Here is a 14167-nt window from a genome sequence, read left to right on the forward strand (position 1 = left end):
TTTTTCTTGTGTCCTGTAAGAGCCACAAGGGCTATCATTAATTTGTGTAAACTCTGGGAAGGAAAATTAATGATGTACTAGCAAGAATGGCAGGGTGAAGGAGGAGCCACATGTACCGGAAACACCCTCTCACCATCTCAGAGAGAGTCAAGAATCAGGAACCACATCTGCAAATATTTCCTAAGATCCCAGGATGTTTATAACATCTCTATTTTTTATTATCCTATCTCTTTAGGTCAGCAGTGAAACCCTGAACATTTAAAAAATGCTCTATAAGGTTGTTAACCAATGTCACCCCAATAAATTCAATTAAAAATGCCCATGTGGTTGTATTCAAGTGTAGCAAAGAAAGTGGAGCTAGACATTGGGATGCCCCAGCCCTCTTCACAGTCCTCCTCCTCACCCCACTGGATGGATAATGCCCCCTTCCGGAGACTGGAGACAGGTTGAGACCCTGGGGCTTGATATGGGGAAGAAATGAAAAATCCCGAGTAAGATTCTGAGGCAGGAGAGGCTTTGGGGCTCAGCAGGAAAAAAGCCACTTTTACTATCAGAAAACAATATGGGGATGTTAACTCTTGGTTTCTTCATCTTTGATATGGGGATCATATTAGTATTCTGCTGATAGGGTTATTGTGATGATTAAGTAAGAATCCATGCAGAATGCTTGGCATAGTTCCTAGAACATAGTAAATGCCCCAAATAGTGTCATTACTGGTTTTAGAGCCATTAGAGAGTCACACAGTCACAGTCCAAGGAAATTAAATCAGGCCAGAAGTCAAGGGAGAACTATGTAATCTCAGATGGGGAAACTGAGGTTACAGAGAAGAAATAACATGTCCAAAGTCACATACCTAATGAGCATTGGACTAAGGTTTAATCCTGAGTCTGTTTACCTACTAAGACTATTTGCTTGATTCTTCTATACAGTGTTAGCTCCTACTGTAAATTTTAACATAAATGAAACTTCATTTCAAAGATTTTATTTTGGAGCTGGAACTAGAAAATCATTCCAAAGCCAATTACCAGCGTAATTCCACACTTTCCCTTTATTTTCCCACTTAAGGAGGAAGAGGTTATGTGAGCAATCGTAAACATTTACTCAGTCTCTAGGTCAGCTCCTGCCCTTCACCTTCCAGGTCTTATTTTCAGTGAGTAAAGAACAGAGACTCACCAAATTTGCTTAGCAACAAACGTCCCTGAAAAATGCTCATCGGGACAGGAAGTGTTTAAGTAATGAATTAAACAGTGACTTGCTGTGGTGATTTTTTTTAAGGGAAACAGAAAGAAACATGTGCTTTTTAGAGAGAGAGGGCCAGGAGTGTGATTTTTTTCAAATGTTTTCAAGAGTTGTGGTTTCACATAAGATTTACTTCTAAGCTTCCCACAGAGTAGCAATCCCAGCTTCTCGCTCTGAGTCCCCTATAAAGCCCAAAGGAGCTCTCCACTGAATACTCTTGTCCCGGGCCAATAACAACGCAGTTCTCCTTCATGAGAGGATGGAAACCTCAACCTGCAGGAAGGTGGGCAGGCAAGAGAAGAGGGTGAGCAGATGAGCAAGTTTCGCCTCCTCTCTGGCCATGCAAAAGCCAGGCCTGCAGTTCAACTATTTGGCCAGACAAGGACAACGTGCATGCCATTATCTGGTTCTCCTAAAGTCCCTCAGAGTCCCTGCCAGTTGTTTTGGTTGATGCTTTGAAGAGGTTAAAAAAAAAAATTAGGGAGGAAGATGACTCATTTTTCCCCAGAATTTTTGTGCTAGGCATGTGTCTGGAAATATTCAGGTTACTAAGTAGAATAGAACAATGATATCTTCTATTTATAAAGAAGCAATGTAGCATTAGAACTGGGATACTAGTATCAGCCTCATGAGGATTGAAAGAGATAATGTATACAAAGTGCTTAGAAGAATTATTTTTATTATTTTAACTGTAATGAAACCATACCGTTATTCTGTTGTATTCTGATAAGATTAGGCTTTTATCTTCATACCTAATTGGGGGAGGTGTCAATGAACACATTACATTTTTTCCTTGTCATTCAAACTTAGAGAAGCAGTATTGTGTTTTTTAAAATATGTTTTTTATTGATTTTTAGAGAGAGGAAGGGAGTGGGAGAGACAGGTAGAAACATCCATGAGAGAACATCAATCGGCTGCCTCCTGCATGCCCCCTACTGGGGATCAAGACCGAAACCCAGAAACCCAGGTACCCAGGCATGTGCCCTGACTGGGAATCAAACTGGCAACCTCTTGGTGCATGGGTTAACACTCAACCACTTGGTGAATGAACCACACTGGCCAGGCAAGAAACAGTATTGTCTAAAATATGCTTGTAGGAATTTAAGAGAAGTAGAGATTCATGTGATTTGGAAAATCTAAATAATAAAAAGCTCTGCTTCTCAAGTCTTTGAGAAGACTAATTCCTGTCTTGATTTTAAAAATATATATTATTTCAGACACAAAAGCTGGAAAACTGTTCTAGGTATTAGGAGCATATGGGCAAATAAAACACTTTATGTCTTCAAGAGCTTAGCGTTTAGAAGGAAACAAGTAAATAAAATGTTAAAAAAAAAGAAACAGGCCAAATGGAGTCATTTTTGCTAAGCATGTCATCAAACCAAAACTTAATAAACTAACCTAATAGCAGTTTCTGTCTTTTCCAGGAGTGCTTTTTTAAAAAAATCCTCACTCGAGGACATTTTTGCATTTATCTTGAGATAGAGCAGGAGGGAGATAGAGAGGGAGAGAGAAAAACATCGATGTGAGAGAGACACATTATGTCGCCTCCACCCACACAATTCCAACTGGGGCCGGGACACAACCGTGGTAGGTGCCCTGGCTTCTCTGGTTTGGGGGCGGAGGCTCCAACCGCTGAGCCAAACCGGCCAGAGCCAGGAGTGCTATTTTAAACCAATCAGTCTGGAATTTCCTAACCAACCCAGGTCAGATAATATGCATGAAAAGACCCCTTGCCTTCAGTGTCATTGCCTGAAATAATCCAGTTTTAATTTGTTAGTCTCACCTTCTTTCAGTCTATGAAGTGTTCCATTTTATACAACTCATCAGTGTTTCCTTCTAGTTGCTAGATGGGATGGTGCTCCATTCATGAATTGCTTAATAAGACTAATTAGATCGTCAAATGTACTCCGTTGCATTTTGCTTTTTTAAACAAAACAAAGTCATTGCAAATCTATGTGAGAGGCTCTATGATATGAAGACAGTACAGCAGAGGAAGAGGTTGTTGACAGAGAAAGTTTCAAACAGTACCTGACCTTCAAGGAGGTCACTGACAACCAGGAGGGAACAAAATGTGTGTCTGTGGGATGGTGAACGTTGGAGAGGGGGGAGAAGGGAAAGGCACTCCGGAAGGGAACTGCAAACAGCGTATGAAAAGGCACAGAGAGTAGGGAGTAAACGTGAGACCGAGGTTGAGGTTTCCTACATTTATTTCAAAGCCCTTCATTATCTGTATGGCAAGAGGGACTCTTTAAAAACAAATAAATAGACCAGAATGAGAATGAAATTTAAATATAAATAAATACTGATTACTTTCTCATATTTTGTTATGAATTTGCTGTACACAATTATATTTACTTTATGTAAGTATCTATCTTCTAATATGAGCCATTTTATGATGATTCCATCATTTATAGTTTCAAAGAGAATGCTGATCACGAATATCTTCTATATAAAAAGTACGTATTTTTTTTAAATAAAGAAGAGTAATAGTTTGCTTTAGGGTTTTCTGGGAGATTATAGAAGCAGAATTAATAAAAGGGGCATAAAAACTTAAAATCATTGAATACTAATACCTTGAATTTGGAAAGCCTCTTACAATTTAGTTGTTCATAAACTGTTTCCACAGAACATCAAGCCATTTAAATCAGTATACATGCACTTAAGATCATTTAAGATTCGTTTTAAAAATATGTATTCGTTTGACTCATTAGGCATATATTAAAGTCACTTTAAAAAGAAAACATTCTTGTATAGTGAATGTATCCTTAAAACGAAACCAAAATTTAACACCATGTTCCAGCTGCAAAGCCTCAGAAAAGCAGGATCTAAAACTTTCCGTAGTAACTGGAGGTCAGGTCCAATTTCACAACCAAGCACATCGTCCTGTACTTGACGATAATCACAACTTGGACACGTTTCTGTTGCTATGAGAACCTTCTATTTGGTATCAGAAATCGCAGCCCCGACGGCGCAAAGCTTGCGCCTTTTCCACACTTGTTTTCCTCCAGCGACTCCTCTCCCCTAGTAATAGCAGTGCAATGGCTCCGGTTCCTCCCGCACCCGCCCGTTTCCGTTCAGCGGCAGCTGCTCCGGGCTGCGCGTCGCCGTCCCTGGGAGCGGGCGGCGAGCCCGGGACGGGAGCGCAGGGCGAGGGCAGGAGCGGGCGGGTCGGCCTCTCCGCCCAGCCGGCCGCGGACGCCCAGGGGAGGCGGCGGGGTTGCGGGGGAGCCGGTCACCCCCTCGGAAGCCGAGCGCTGCACCCAGCTCTCCAGCTGCGTTCTCAAATCTGCAGTTAAAAAAAAAAAAAAAAAATCGAGCAACGCCACGTCGTCCAAGCAGGAGGGGGTGGGAGAGCTGGGTCTGATGTCCCCAAAGGGATCGGGACTCGGGGAAAGGAGGCGCGGGGCTTTATTCAGTAACTTCACCGAAGACACGGGGCTCAGGCGCGGCGCCGGAGGGAAAGGGCTGCGGCCGAGGGTCGGGGGCGGCGGGGCCGCGCTTCTAGTCTCGCGGGAGCGAGAGGGTCGCGGCGGGAAGGGGGAAGGGCGCACGCTCGGAATCTGCCCCCCGCCCCACCGCGCCCTGGGGTCCTCAGCCCTCGGGATTCCGAGTCCCGGGCCGCCAGGGCCGTCTCGCCGCGGGGTGGGGGGTGGGGGGTGGGGGTGGGGGGGAGGACGCCGCGTCCTAGGTTAGCCACGGGCGTCTCCCGGGCGACGGGCTCCGCACAAGATGGCGGACGAGAAAGACAAGGAAAGCTCAGGTAAGAGGCAGCCCTCGCCGCCCGCCGCGACCCCGGCCGCGCCGGGGGGGGAGGCAGGTCACCCCCCGATCTGGAGCTCCCACCGCTGGGAGCGGGTGGCTGCGGAAGGGGACGCCGCCCTCCGCCGCGGCCACTGCTGTCGCGGCCGACGCCTCGGCCCCGCCCCGGCCCCCGCCCGCTCGGCCCCGCCCCGCCGGTGCCGCCCTCCCCTTCCCCGCTTTCTCCGGCCTCCCTCGGGGCCCAGCCGGGGGAGCAGCGCGGTTTGCGGCCCAGGCGCCGGCGCGGCCCGTAATGGCGTTTTTGTGCACGGCCGCGGGGACCCGCCGCCAGACCCTCGCCCGGGCTCTCGGGGCCGCAGGTGCCCCTCGGGCCGCTGCCCCGGCTGTGGGCCCCGGCCGGCAGGAGTGAGGACGGCTGGCCGCCAGCAGCTGGCGGGTCCTCCCCGGCCGCGCGCCACCGCGCTCCGCCCCGGCTGCGGCTTCCGCGGCCACCATTTTGCCTCTTGGACGGGGCCGGGAGGGCAGCCCCGAGGTCACGGTGGTGCCCGGCGGCCCGACCTGCGCCACCCGTCTGGTGGTTTGTCTTAGAACGCAGAAAGGAAACACGATCGTGATGGAGGCGAGAGAGCGGGCCGCGGCGGGCACGCGCACCAGCCCCGGGCGCCCTGGGCCTCCGCGGCTCAGCCGGCCCCCGGCCCGGCCCCGGCCCCCGGCCCCCCGGCCCCCCGCCCCGCGAGGGCGCGGCGTGGCCGCCGGCGGGGACCGGCTGCCAGGCCCCTGGGACCCCGCAGGGTCGGTGTGTTTCGTGTGCGGAGGGAGAAGCGATGATCCACGTTTATTTGCAAGACCTTGAGGTTGTTTTCGTTCAGCATTATGACGGAAAACCCGATGCTTGGTTACCATCCTGTTACTCAAAAATATAATGACTGTTTATGTGTAGTAACGGGCAGACTCCTCGCAGAGCCACATTAAAAAGAGCCATAAACGGTAGAGAGACACAGTTTGGAAAGGAAAGTAGTCCACTTTTGTTTTCCTTTCTCGTGCTCAGAACACCACACCAACACACCATTTTTCGCAGCCTGGAACCACGTGTATCAGGTTAACAACTAATATTGACAAGTGAAGACACCAGTTCCGAGATAGTCATTTGTTATGGTGATCACAGAGAAATCAGCGGAGGACAAGTGAAATTGTGCCCAAGATTTCGCGATTGACAGCAGACTATTTGTGTTTTTTAACAATGGCACCGTTAGTCTGAAAAGTCAGAATTATTTTATAGATGTTACCTTCCCTAGTTTTATTGTGCTGCTTTAAAGTATAAGGTACATCCTAATAAAATTATTATATTTTTAAAGATTAATTTTAAACATCCCTAGAAAACTACAGATTTTAAATTCTTACAAAAACAGAAAAATCATTAGGAGATAAATTAACAAGTTAAATGTGGATTTTTAAAGAAAGATTTGATTAGGCCAACATGAGAAAATACACAGGATTAAGCTACACATACAGTTTTTTTCTTTACTTTAAAAAATATACATTGAGAGCTTTACTGAATTTTTAGTTTTCAAAAATACTTTTCTGTTTAAAGTAAATTAAGTCAGGACAAAACAATTCTGTCTATATAAGAGGTAATGATTTAAAAAGCTGGATGTGAGATGGGTGCGAGATTTATTAGGATGATTACTTATGTAATGTCTAATCGGTGTACAGCTGAAATGAAAATATGTATGTCAACTGTAATTGAAAAATAAAAATTGATTGAAAAAACAGGATGTGATTCATTCAGTTGGTACAGATATAATACCTATCATGGAACTTTGGAGGATACAAAGGTGAAAAAAACATAACCTGTCTCCCAAGAAAGGTAAGATCACTGAGGGGAATAAGACATCACAAATGGGAAGGAACAGTTAACTGGGTAGAGCAGCCTGTGTGCCAGATGCTGTGCCAGGTGTGTTATATCCCCTCCTGGTTTGTGGATTGCAGCCTGGGCATCACTGGGAGCTTATCAGAAATGAATCTCAGTTATTTAACAGCCCTCATCTGCTGAATCAGTCTGCATTTTAACACATCCGCAAGTGATTCATATGCACATTAGAGTTTGAGAAGCATTGTTATATGATATATTTCATTATTCTTAACACTTTTATGAAATTATAATTGCAATTTGAAGAGCATGGTGAAATAAAGGTATGTTGTCAGAATAAACTAAGGACTCATTTGGTGATATTATCTTTTTGTAGACATTCCACGCCTATATTTGATTTTCAGTTCCGAAGGTTTAGAAATTACATCTAGCCAATTAATCAGAATTACTCAGGTTTTGGAGATTCACTCAAGCTAACTAAACTCATGAACAGGGATGTGTAAACCTGAGCAATGACTTAATGTAAATAAGGTATGTCGATACATTGACCAGAAAGCTGATCTCTGCAATGTAATATAAAGTTTTTGTAAGGGTGAGTTTGTATTTCAAAAGTTGCTTGATGAGCATTGGACTCACACACAAAAAAGGTTAATTTTGGAGGATATACACATGACCCTATAAGCTCCAGAGGGTAGGGACTATTTTCTGATCTGTTACTCTGAGTGTTTTGCAGAGGGCCCAGCACATGGTAGGAACTCAATATTTGTTGAATTTAGATCATTTGAATTAATTATATATGTATAATTATAGCCCGGCCAGTATGGCTCAGTGATTGAGCATTGACCCATGCACCAAGAGCTCACTGGTTGGATTCGTGATCAGGGCACGTGCCTGGGTTGTGGGCTTGATCCCCAGTGGGGGGCATGCAGGAGGTGGCCAGTTGATGTTCTCTCTCATTGATGGTTCTCTCTCTAAAAATCAATAAAGAAAAAAATATATATATATATATTTACATTTTAATATTTTTTCTTTGTTGGTTTTAGAGAGAGAGGAAGAGAGGGATAGAGACATGACAAAAACAATTGTGACATTCTTTTGAATTAATAAAGCTATTGTGATCATAACCTGCATGTCTTTTTCCATATGAATTACTGTAAACCTACTTTTGCCCACCCCTGTATTGGTTAAAAAAAGTTAACTGTGACAGGGGCTGTTATATTCTATTTATAATTTTTTTCTATAAGATTGTGTACTTTGAAGTTGTTAATCTTATAGCATTTTTGTGCTTTAACATAGTATAATTTAATTGGGAAGGTATGTCAGTTTTTTCTTTTTAGTAAGCCTCAAATACTCAAAGCTCTCTAGGATTTACTATTTTTGTTTGTACTAAAATATTCTCTGTTACTTTGTATGCTTGTTGCTTGGTAAAGTGCCTCCAATACAGTTATTAACTCCTAGATGGAAGCAGGTTTACAAGTTTATTATTATTGTTTCTCTGTAGTCAAAACGTAACATTTGGAAATCTAAAGTTAAAAACAGAAATTTTAGGTGAATAGTGCTAAAAAGGGAATATAGTATGGAATAGTAGAAAAGGTGAACTTTGGAGTAAAATCTGAATTTAAATTCTAGTTTCCCCAACCTTTGTCTGATCTTAGCTAATATATTAAACCTATGGAACCTCAGGTCCCTCAAATGTAAGTTGAGAATAATTATACTTATTTCATAATGTTGTAATGGGGACAGTGTCTTTTTATTCATCTTTATATCCCTAGTACCCACAATGCCTGACACTAAAGGAATGCTGAATAAATAGGAAGGAAAGTGCTTGGAAAAGTATTTGGGGAATAGCTATTAGTAAATGTGAGAAATGGAATCTTAAGTCTTAAATCTCAGTCTTACCAATTATTGGTGCATTTTTACATATATTTGGAGCCATTTAACAAGTTTGTCCCTGTTTTAGACTGATAAACATCTAGGTAGAGATGAACTGAAGAAGAAAATCAGCTTACTGAAACTTAATTTACTTCCTCTAATTCAGAATTAAGAAAATTTGAAGAAAAACTGGACTTAAATTTATCTTTAAAAACTTGGGGAAAATTCCTTATTAAAAAAATCAAATGGACAATGTGATACCACTTCACACGCATTAGATTGGCTACTATAAAAAGAAGTGTTGGTGAGGATGTGGAGAAATGAGAACCCTTGTATATTGTTGATGGGGATCTAAAATGGTGCAGCTTGCCCTGGCCAGGTGGCCCAATTGGTTGGTTGGTTGGTTGGAATATCATCCAGTACACCAAAAGGTGGCAGGTTCGATTCTGAGTCAGTGCACATACCCAGGTGTCTGGATCTATTGCTCCTCCCTCTCCCCCAACCCCAGGTTCATGTGGGAGGCAGGTGATCAGTGTTTCTTACATTGATGTTTCTTTCTCCTCTTTCTAAAATCAATCAATAAAATAAAGTGGTGCAGCTGCTGTGAAAAATAGTATGGCAGTTCCTCAAAAAAAAAAAAAAAAAAATTCGGTATTGAATTATCATATGATCCAGTGATTCTATATCTGGGTTTATACCCGAAATAATTGAAAGCAGGAACTCAGAACAGATATTTGTACACCCAAAGTTCACAGCAGCATTATTCATAATAACCAAAAGGTGGAAACAACTCGTGTCCATCAATGGATGAATAGGTAAACAAAATGCATTATATACATACAATGAACTATTACTCTGCTTTAAAAGGAAGGAAATTCTGACATATGCTACCACAAGGATGAACCTTGAAGAAATTATGCTAAGTGATTTTAACCAATCACAAAAAGACAAGTGCTGTATAATTTCACTTTTATGAGGTACCTGGAGTAGTCAGATTCATAGGAACAGAAAGTAGAATGGCAGTTACCAGGGGAAGGGGAAAAGGGAAGTTGTTATTTAATAAGTATAGAGTTTTGGTTTTGCAAGATGAAAAGAGTCCTGAAGATTCATTGCACAACAATGTGAATGTACTTAATTCAGTAGTGTAACTGAACTGTACAGTTAAAAATGGTTAAGATGGTTAATTTTTTATGTCTATTTTACCACAATTTAAAAAATCAAATGGAAATGTTGAGCACATCCAAAATTTAAAAAAAAAAAAAAAAAAGGGTACATTGTTTTGGAAGGCAATTTGGAAATTTCTATTTAAAATGATGATATCCACTTGCTGTGATTCTTTAACATACTGCTGGGTATTTTATTTTTAGAAGTATATTGTGAAAAGGAAAAAAACAAGCACAAAAATGATTAAAGTTATTTGTAAATATGGAAAGATGGACAAAATCTTCTTGTCGCTGAACAAGTAAGTTATGTATGACCTGTTGGATTGCAGCCATTTAAAACTATATAAAAATTATATGTAGAAATGGGTAAGGATTATAGGGAGCACAGAATATGAAATGGGGTGGTTCAACTTTCAGGAGCATTTACTTTTTTAAAAAAATTAATTTATTTATTTTTGTTACAGATGTTTCTCCTTTTCCCCCCACTGATTCCTTCCTCCCCCTCCCTCCCTGCCCTGTCCCCAGCTTTGTTGTCCATGTCCACTGTTCATGCATACATGCATATAAGTCTGTGGTTTATCTCTCTCCCACCACACCCTCTTCTGGGGATTGTCAGTCTGTACCCCACTTCCACGTCTCTGGGATGACCCCACTCCTCAGACTGTTATGTTCATTATATTCCACAAATAAGTGAGATCATATGATACTTGTCTTTTTCTGTTTGGCTTGTTTTGCTTAGGATAATACTTTCCAGGTCCCTCCATGTCGTCTCAAAGGATAAGAGATCTTTCTTTCTTACAGTTGCATAGTACTCCATTGTGTATATGTACCACAGCTTTTTTATCCATTCTCTACTGATGGACACTTGGGCTGTTTCCAGATCTTAGCTATTGTAAATAGTGCTGCTACAAACATGGGGGTACATATATTCTTTCTGATTGGTGTTTCAGGCTTTTTAGGGTATATTCCTAGAAGTGGGATCACTGGGTCAAATGGCAGTTCAATTTTTAATTTTTTGAGGCAACACCATATTGTTTTCCATAGTGGCTGCACCAGTCTGCATTCCCACCAGCAGTGTACTAGAGTCCCCTTTTCCAGGAGCATTTACTTTTAAGTCTCATTATTTTAATGTCATTTCTACAAAAGTTTAAAAACCTACTTAATAGGCAACTTTTTATATTTTAAAATCTGTATGCTAATTATACATTATTCTTAGCCATTTTTGAAAATGTTTGCCACATCATGTATTTGACAGTGCTTTGTAAACTTCTAATATGGATTTTATAGTTATTGAGTATAATAAAATAACTTATTTTTTAATATCTGCCATGACGAAGTAACCGCTTGAACTAAAGTCGACTCAAAATAACTTATTTTTTAAATGCAGCAATAACTTTGTAGTCTAATGACCAGGGCTTGAATTTGGATACTGCTTCCCCTCCCCCAGTGTTACTTGGGCATCTCATTTAATTTCTCTGAACTTCAAAGAGGTCCCAGTCTAATGAGCACTTACTCTGAAGTAGGCACTGGGCTAAATGTTGTGCATTAAATTACCTCATTTAATTCCATTTGAGAGACAGCTCTATTAATCCCCTTTTTACAAATGAAGGAAGAAACAAGGGATTTAGATAGGTAAAGCAGACTTCTACTTTCAGCTACAACAGGTAAGAACTTGGAAGTCATCACTTCTATCACTATAAACTGGAAGAAACCCTTGGTAATTTTGCAAATTGCTGGAGGCTATGCGGACTACCCTAAGTGAGAGGAACTTCCAGGGAGCCTGTTGTCTTAGATCCTTCACACTTTCTTGGGTTTTACCTCTAGGAAATCCACCAGGTTTTTTTTTTTTTTCAATCCTCACCTGAGGACAAGGCTGAGAGAGACAGAGAGACAGAGACAGAGACAGAGAGAGAGAGAGAGAGAGAGAGAGAGATCCGTTGCCTTCGATTTTCTCCAACCCCCAATCCAGGTATGTGCCCTGCTGGAATTGGGAATTGAAGCACCAAACTTTGGTGATGCTCAACCAACTGAGCCACTTCAGCCATGCTTATCCAAGATATTTATTTATTTATTTTTTAAATCCTCACCCGAGGATATTTTTCCATTTTTTTTGTACAGATAGATTGGGAGGGAGAGAGAGGAAGGGAGAGAGAGAGAGAAACATCGATGTGAAGGGACACATCGAGTGGCTGCCACCCGCACGACCAACCAGGGCCGGGGACAAACTGCAACCGAAGTACGTGCCCTTAGCGGGAACCGAACCCGGGTCTCTCCGGACCGCAGGCCGGCGCTCTAACCGCTGAGCCAAACTGGCCAGGGCTCCAAGATATTTTTGATATTGTCCTTTTATTAGGACAATAACCTAGGTCTGTAACCTAACTTGTCTAAAAGGTTACAGAGCTAACATGTTGTGGAGCTGATCTTTAAACCCAGTTTGGCTCTAGAGTCTGTTATCTTAACCATTACATGTCCTGCAACCTAGAACTGGTGGCAACATTTGTTCAAAGTAAGATGTTAATAAAATAATTTTTTGAAGTTATTTTTTATTTCATTTTGCAATTTTTGTTTATTTTTGTTACAGATGTTTCTCCTTTTCTTCCCATTGACACTTTCCTCCTGACCTCCCCACTCCCAGCATTGTTGTCTATGTCCATTGGTTACACATACAAGCATATAAGTTCTGTGGTGTAGCTCTTCCCTTCCTCCCGTCCACTTCTTCTGAAGTTTGTCAGTCTGTACCCTGCTTCTATGTCTCTGGGTCTGTTTTGTTTATCAGCTTGTATTGTTCATGATATTCCACAAATAAGTGAGATCATGTGAATTTGTCTTTCTCTGATTTGCTTATTTCGCTTAACATAATATTCTCCAGGTCCCTCTATGTTGTCTCAAAGGATATGAGATCTTTCTTTCTTACAGCTGTATAGTTTTCCATTGTGTATATGTACCACAGCTTTTTTATCCACTCATCTATTGATGGACACTTGAGCTCTTGCCAGATCTCAGCAATTGTAAATAGTGCTGCTATGAACATAGGGCTACATATATTCTTTCTGATTGGTGTTTCAGGCTTCTTAGGGTACATTCCTAGAAGTGGGATCACTGGGTCAAATGACAGTTCAATTTTTAATTTTTTGAGGAAACACCATAGAGTTTTCCACAGTGGCTGCACCAGTCTGTGTACTACAGTCCCTTTTCTCCACACCCTCGCCAGCACTTGTTGTTTGATGATTTGTTGATAGCAACCATTCTGGCAGGTGCGAGGTGATACCTCATTGTTGTTTTAATTTGCATCTCTCTGATGATTAGTGATGCTGAGCATTTTCTCATATGTCTCTTAGTCATTTGTATGTCCGGTTTGGAGAGGTGTCTATTTAGGTCTTCTGCCCATTTTTAATTGAATTCTTTGTCTTCCTTTTGTGTTTTATGAGTACTCTATATATTTTGGAAATTAATCCCTTATCTGATGTATCATTGGCAGTTATGCTCTCCCATAGAGTGGGTTCCCTTTCCATTTTGATGGTTGTTTCTTTTGCTGTGCAGAAGCTTTTTAGTTTGATGTAGTCCCATTTATTCATTTTTTCCCTTTGTTTCTCTTTATTAAAATAATTTTTAAATTCAACTAAAGCCCATAGTTTATTTATATTTTCTTAAATTTATCCAATGTTCTTTTTCTGTTCCAATCCTACATTGGATACTACATTGCATTTAGTTGTCATGTCTCCTTAAGCTCCTCTTAGCTGTAACAGTTTTTCAAACTTTTCTTTTTTAAATACGTTTTTATTGATTTTGGAGAGAGAGAGAGGGAGAAACAGAAATATCAGTGTGAGAGAGAATCATCGATTGGCCACCCCTCACATGTCCTTCACTGGGGATCAAGCCCGCAACCTAGGCATGTGCCCTGACTGGGATTCGAATCAGGATCTCTCAGTCCATGGGATGACACTCAATCCACTGAGCCATACCAGCCAGGCTCAAACTTTTCTTGTTTTTGATGACCACTTTGACAGTTTTGGAGAATACTGGTCAGCTATTTTGTAGAATTCCCCTCTATGGAATTTGGGTGATGTTTTTCTCGTGATTAAATTGGGGTTTTGGGATTTGGAGAGGAAGATGACCACAGAGGTAAAATGCCATTTTCTTCACATCATACCAAGGGTACATACTATCATATAATTTATATCACTGTTGCTGTTGACCTGAGTCGCCTGGCTAGTAGTGTCTGTCAGTTCTCCACTGTAAAGTTATTCTTTTTTTTTTTTATCT

At 41.7% G+C, this 14167-nt stretch overlaps 1 protein-coding gene across 2 annotated transcripts in view; it reads left to right on the plus strand.

Annotated features, from left to right (window-relative positions):
* The first annotated feature begins 4920 nt into the window (after positions 1 to 4920).
* The window catches only part of EFCAB2 (EF-hand calcium binding domain 2), a 73044-nt gene continuing 63797 nt past the window's right edge, over positions 4921 to 14167 (plus strand). For both annotated transcript variants that reach the window (XM_036277556.1, XM_036277555.1), the window contains exon 1: positions 4921 to 5000. In XM_036277556.1, the coding sequence (XP_036133449.1) occupies positions 4970 to 5000 (31 nt within the window). In that variant the 5' untranslated portion in view covers positions 4921 to 4969. The remainder of the gene's footprint in view (positions 5001 to 14167) is intronic.

This window comes from Molossus molossus, unplaced genomic scaffold (assembly GCF_014108415.1).
Source record: "Molossus molossus isolate mMolMol1 unplaced genomic scaffold, mMolMol1.p scaffold_m16_p_23, whole genome shotgun sequence".
Taxonomy (NCBI): Eukaryota; Metazoa; Chordata; class Mammalia; order Chiroptera; family Molossidae; genus Molossus; species Molossus molossus.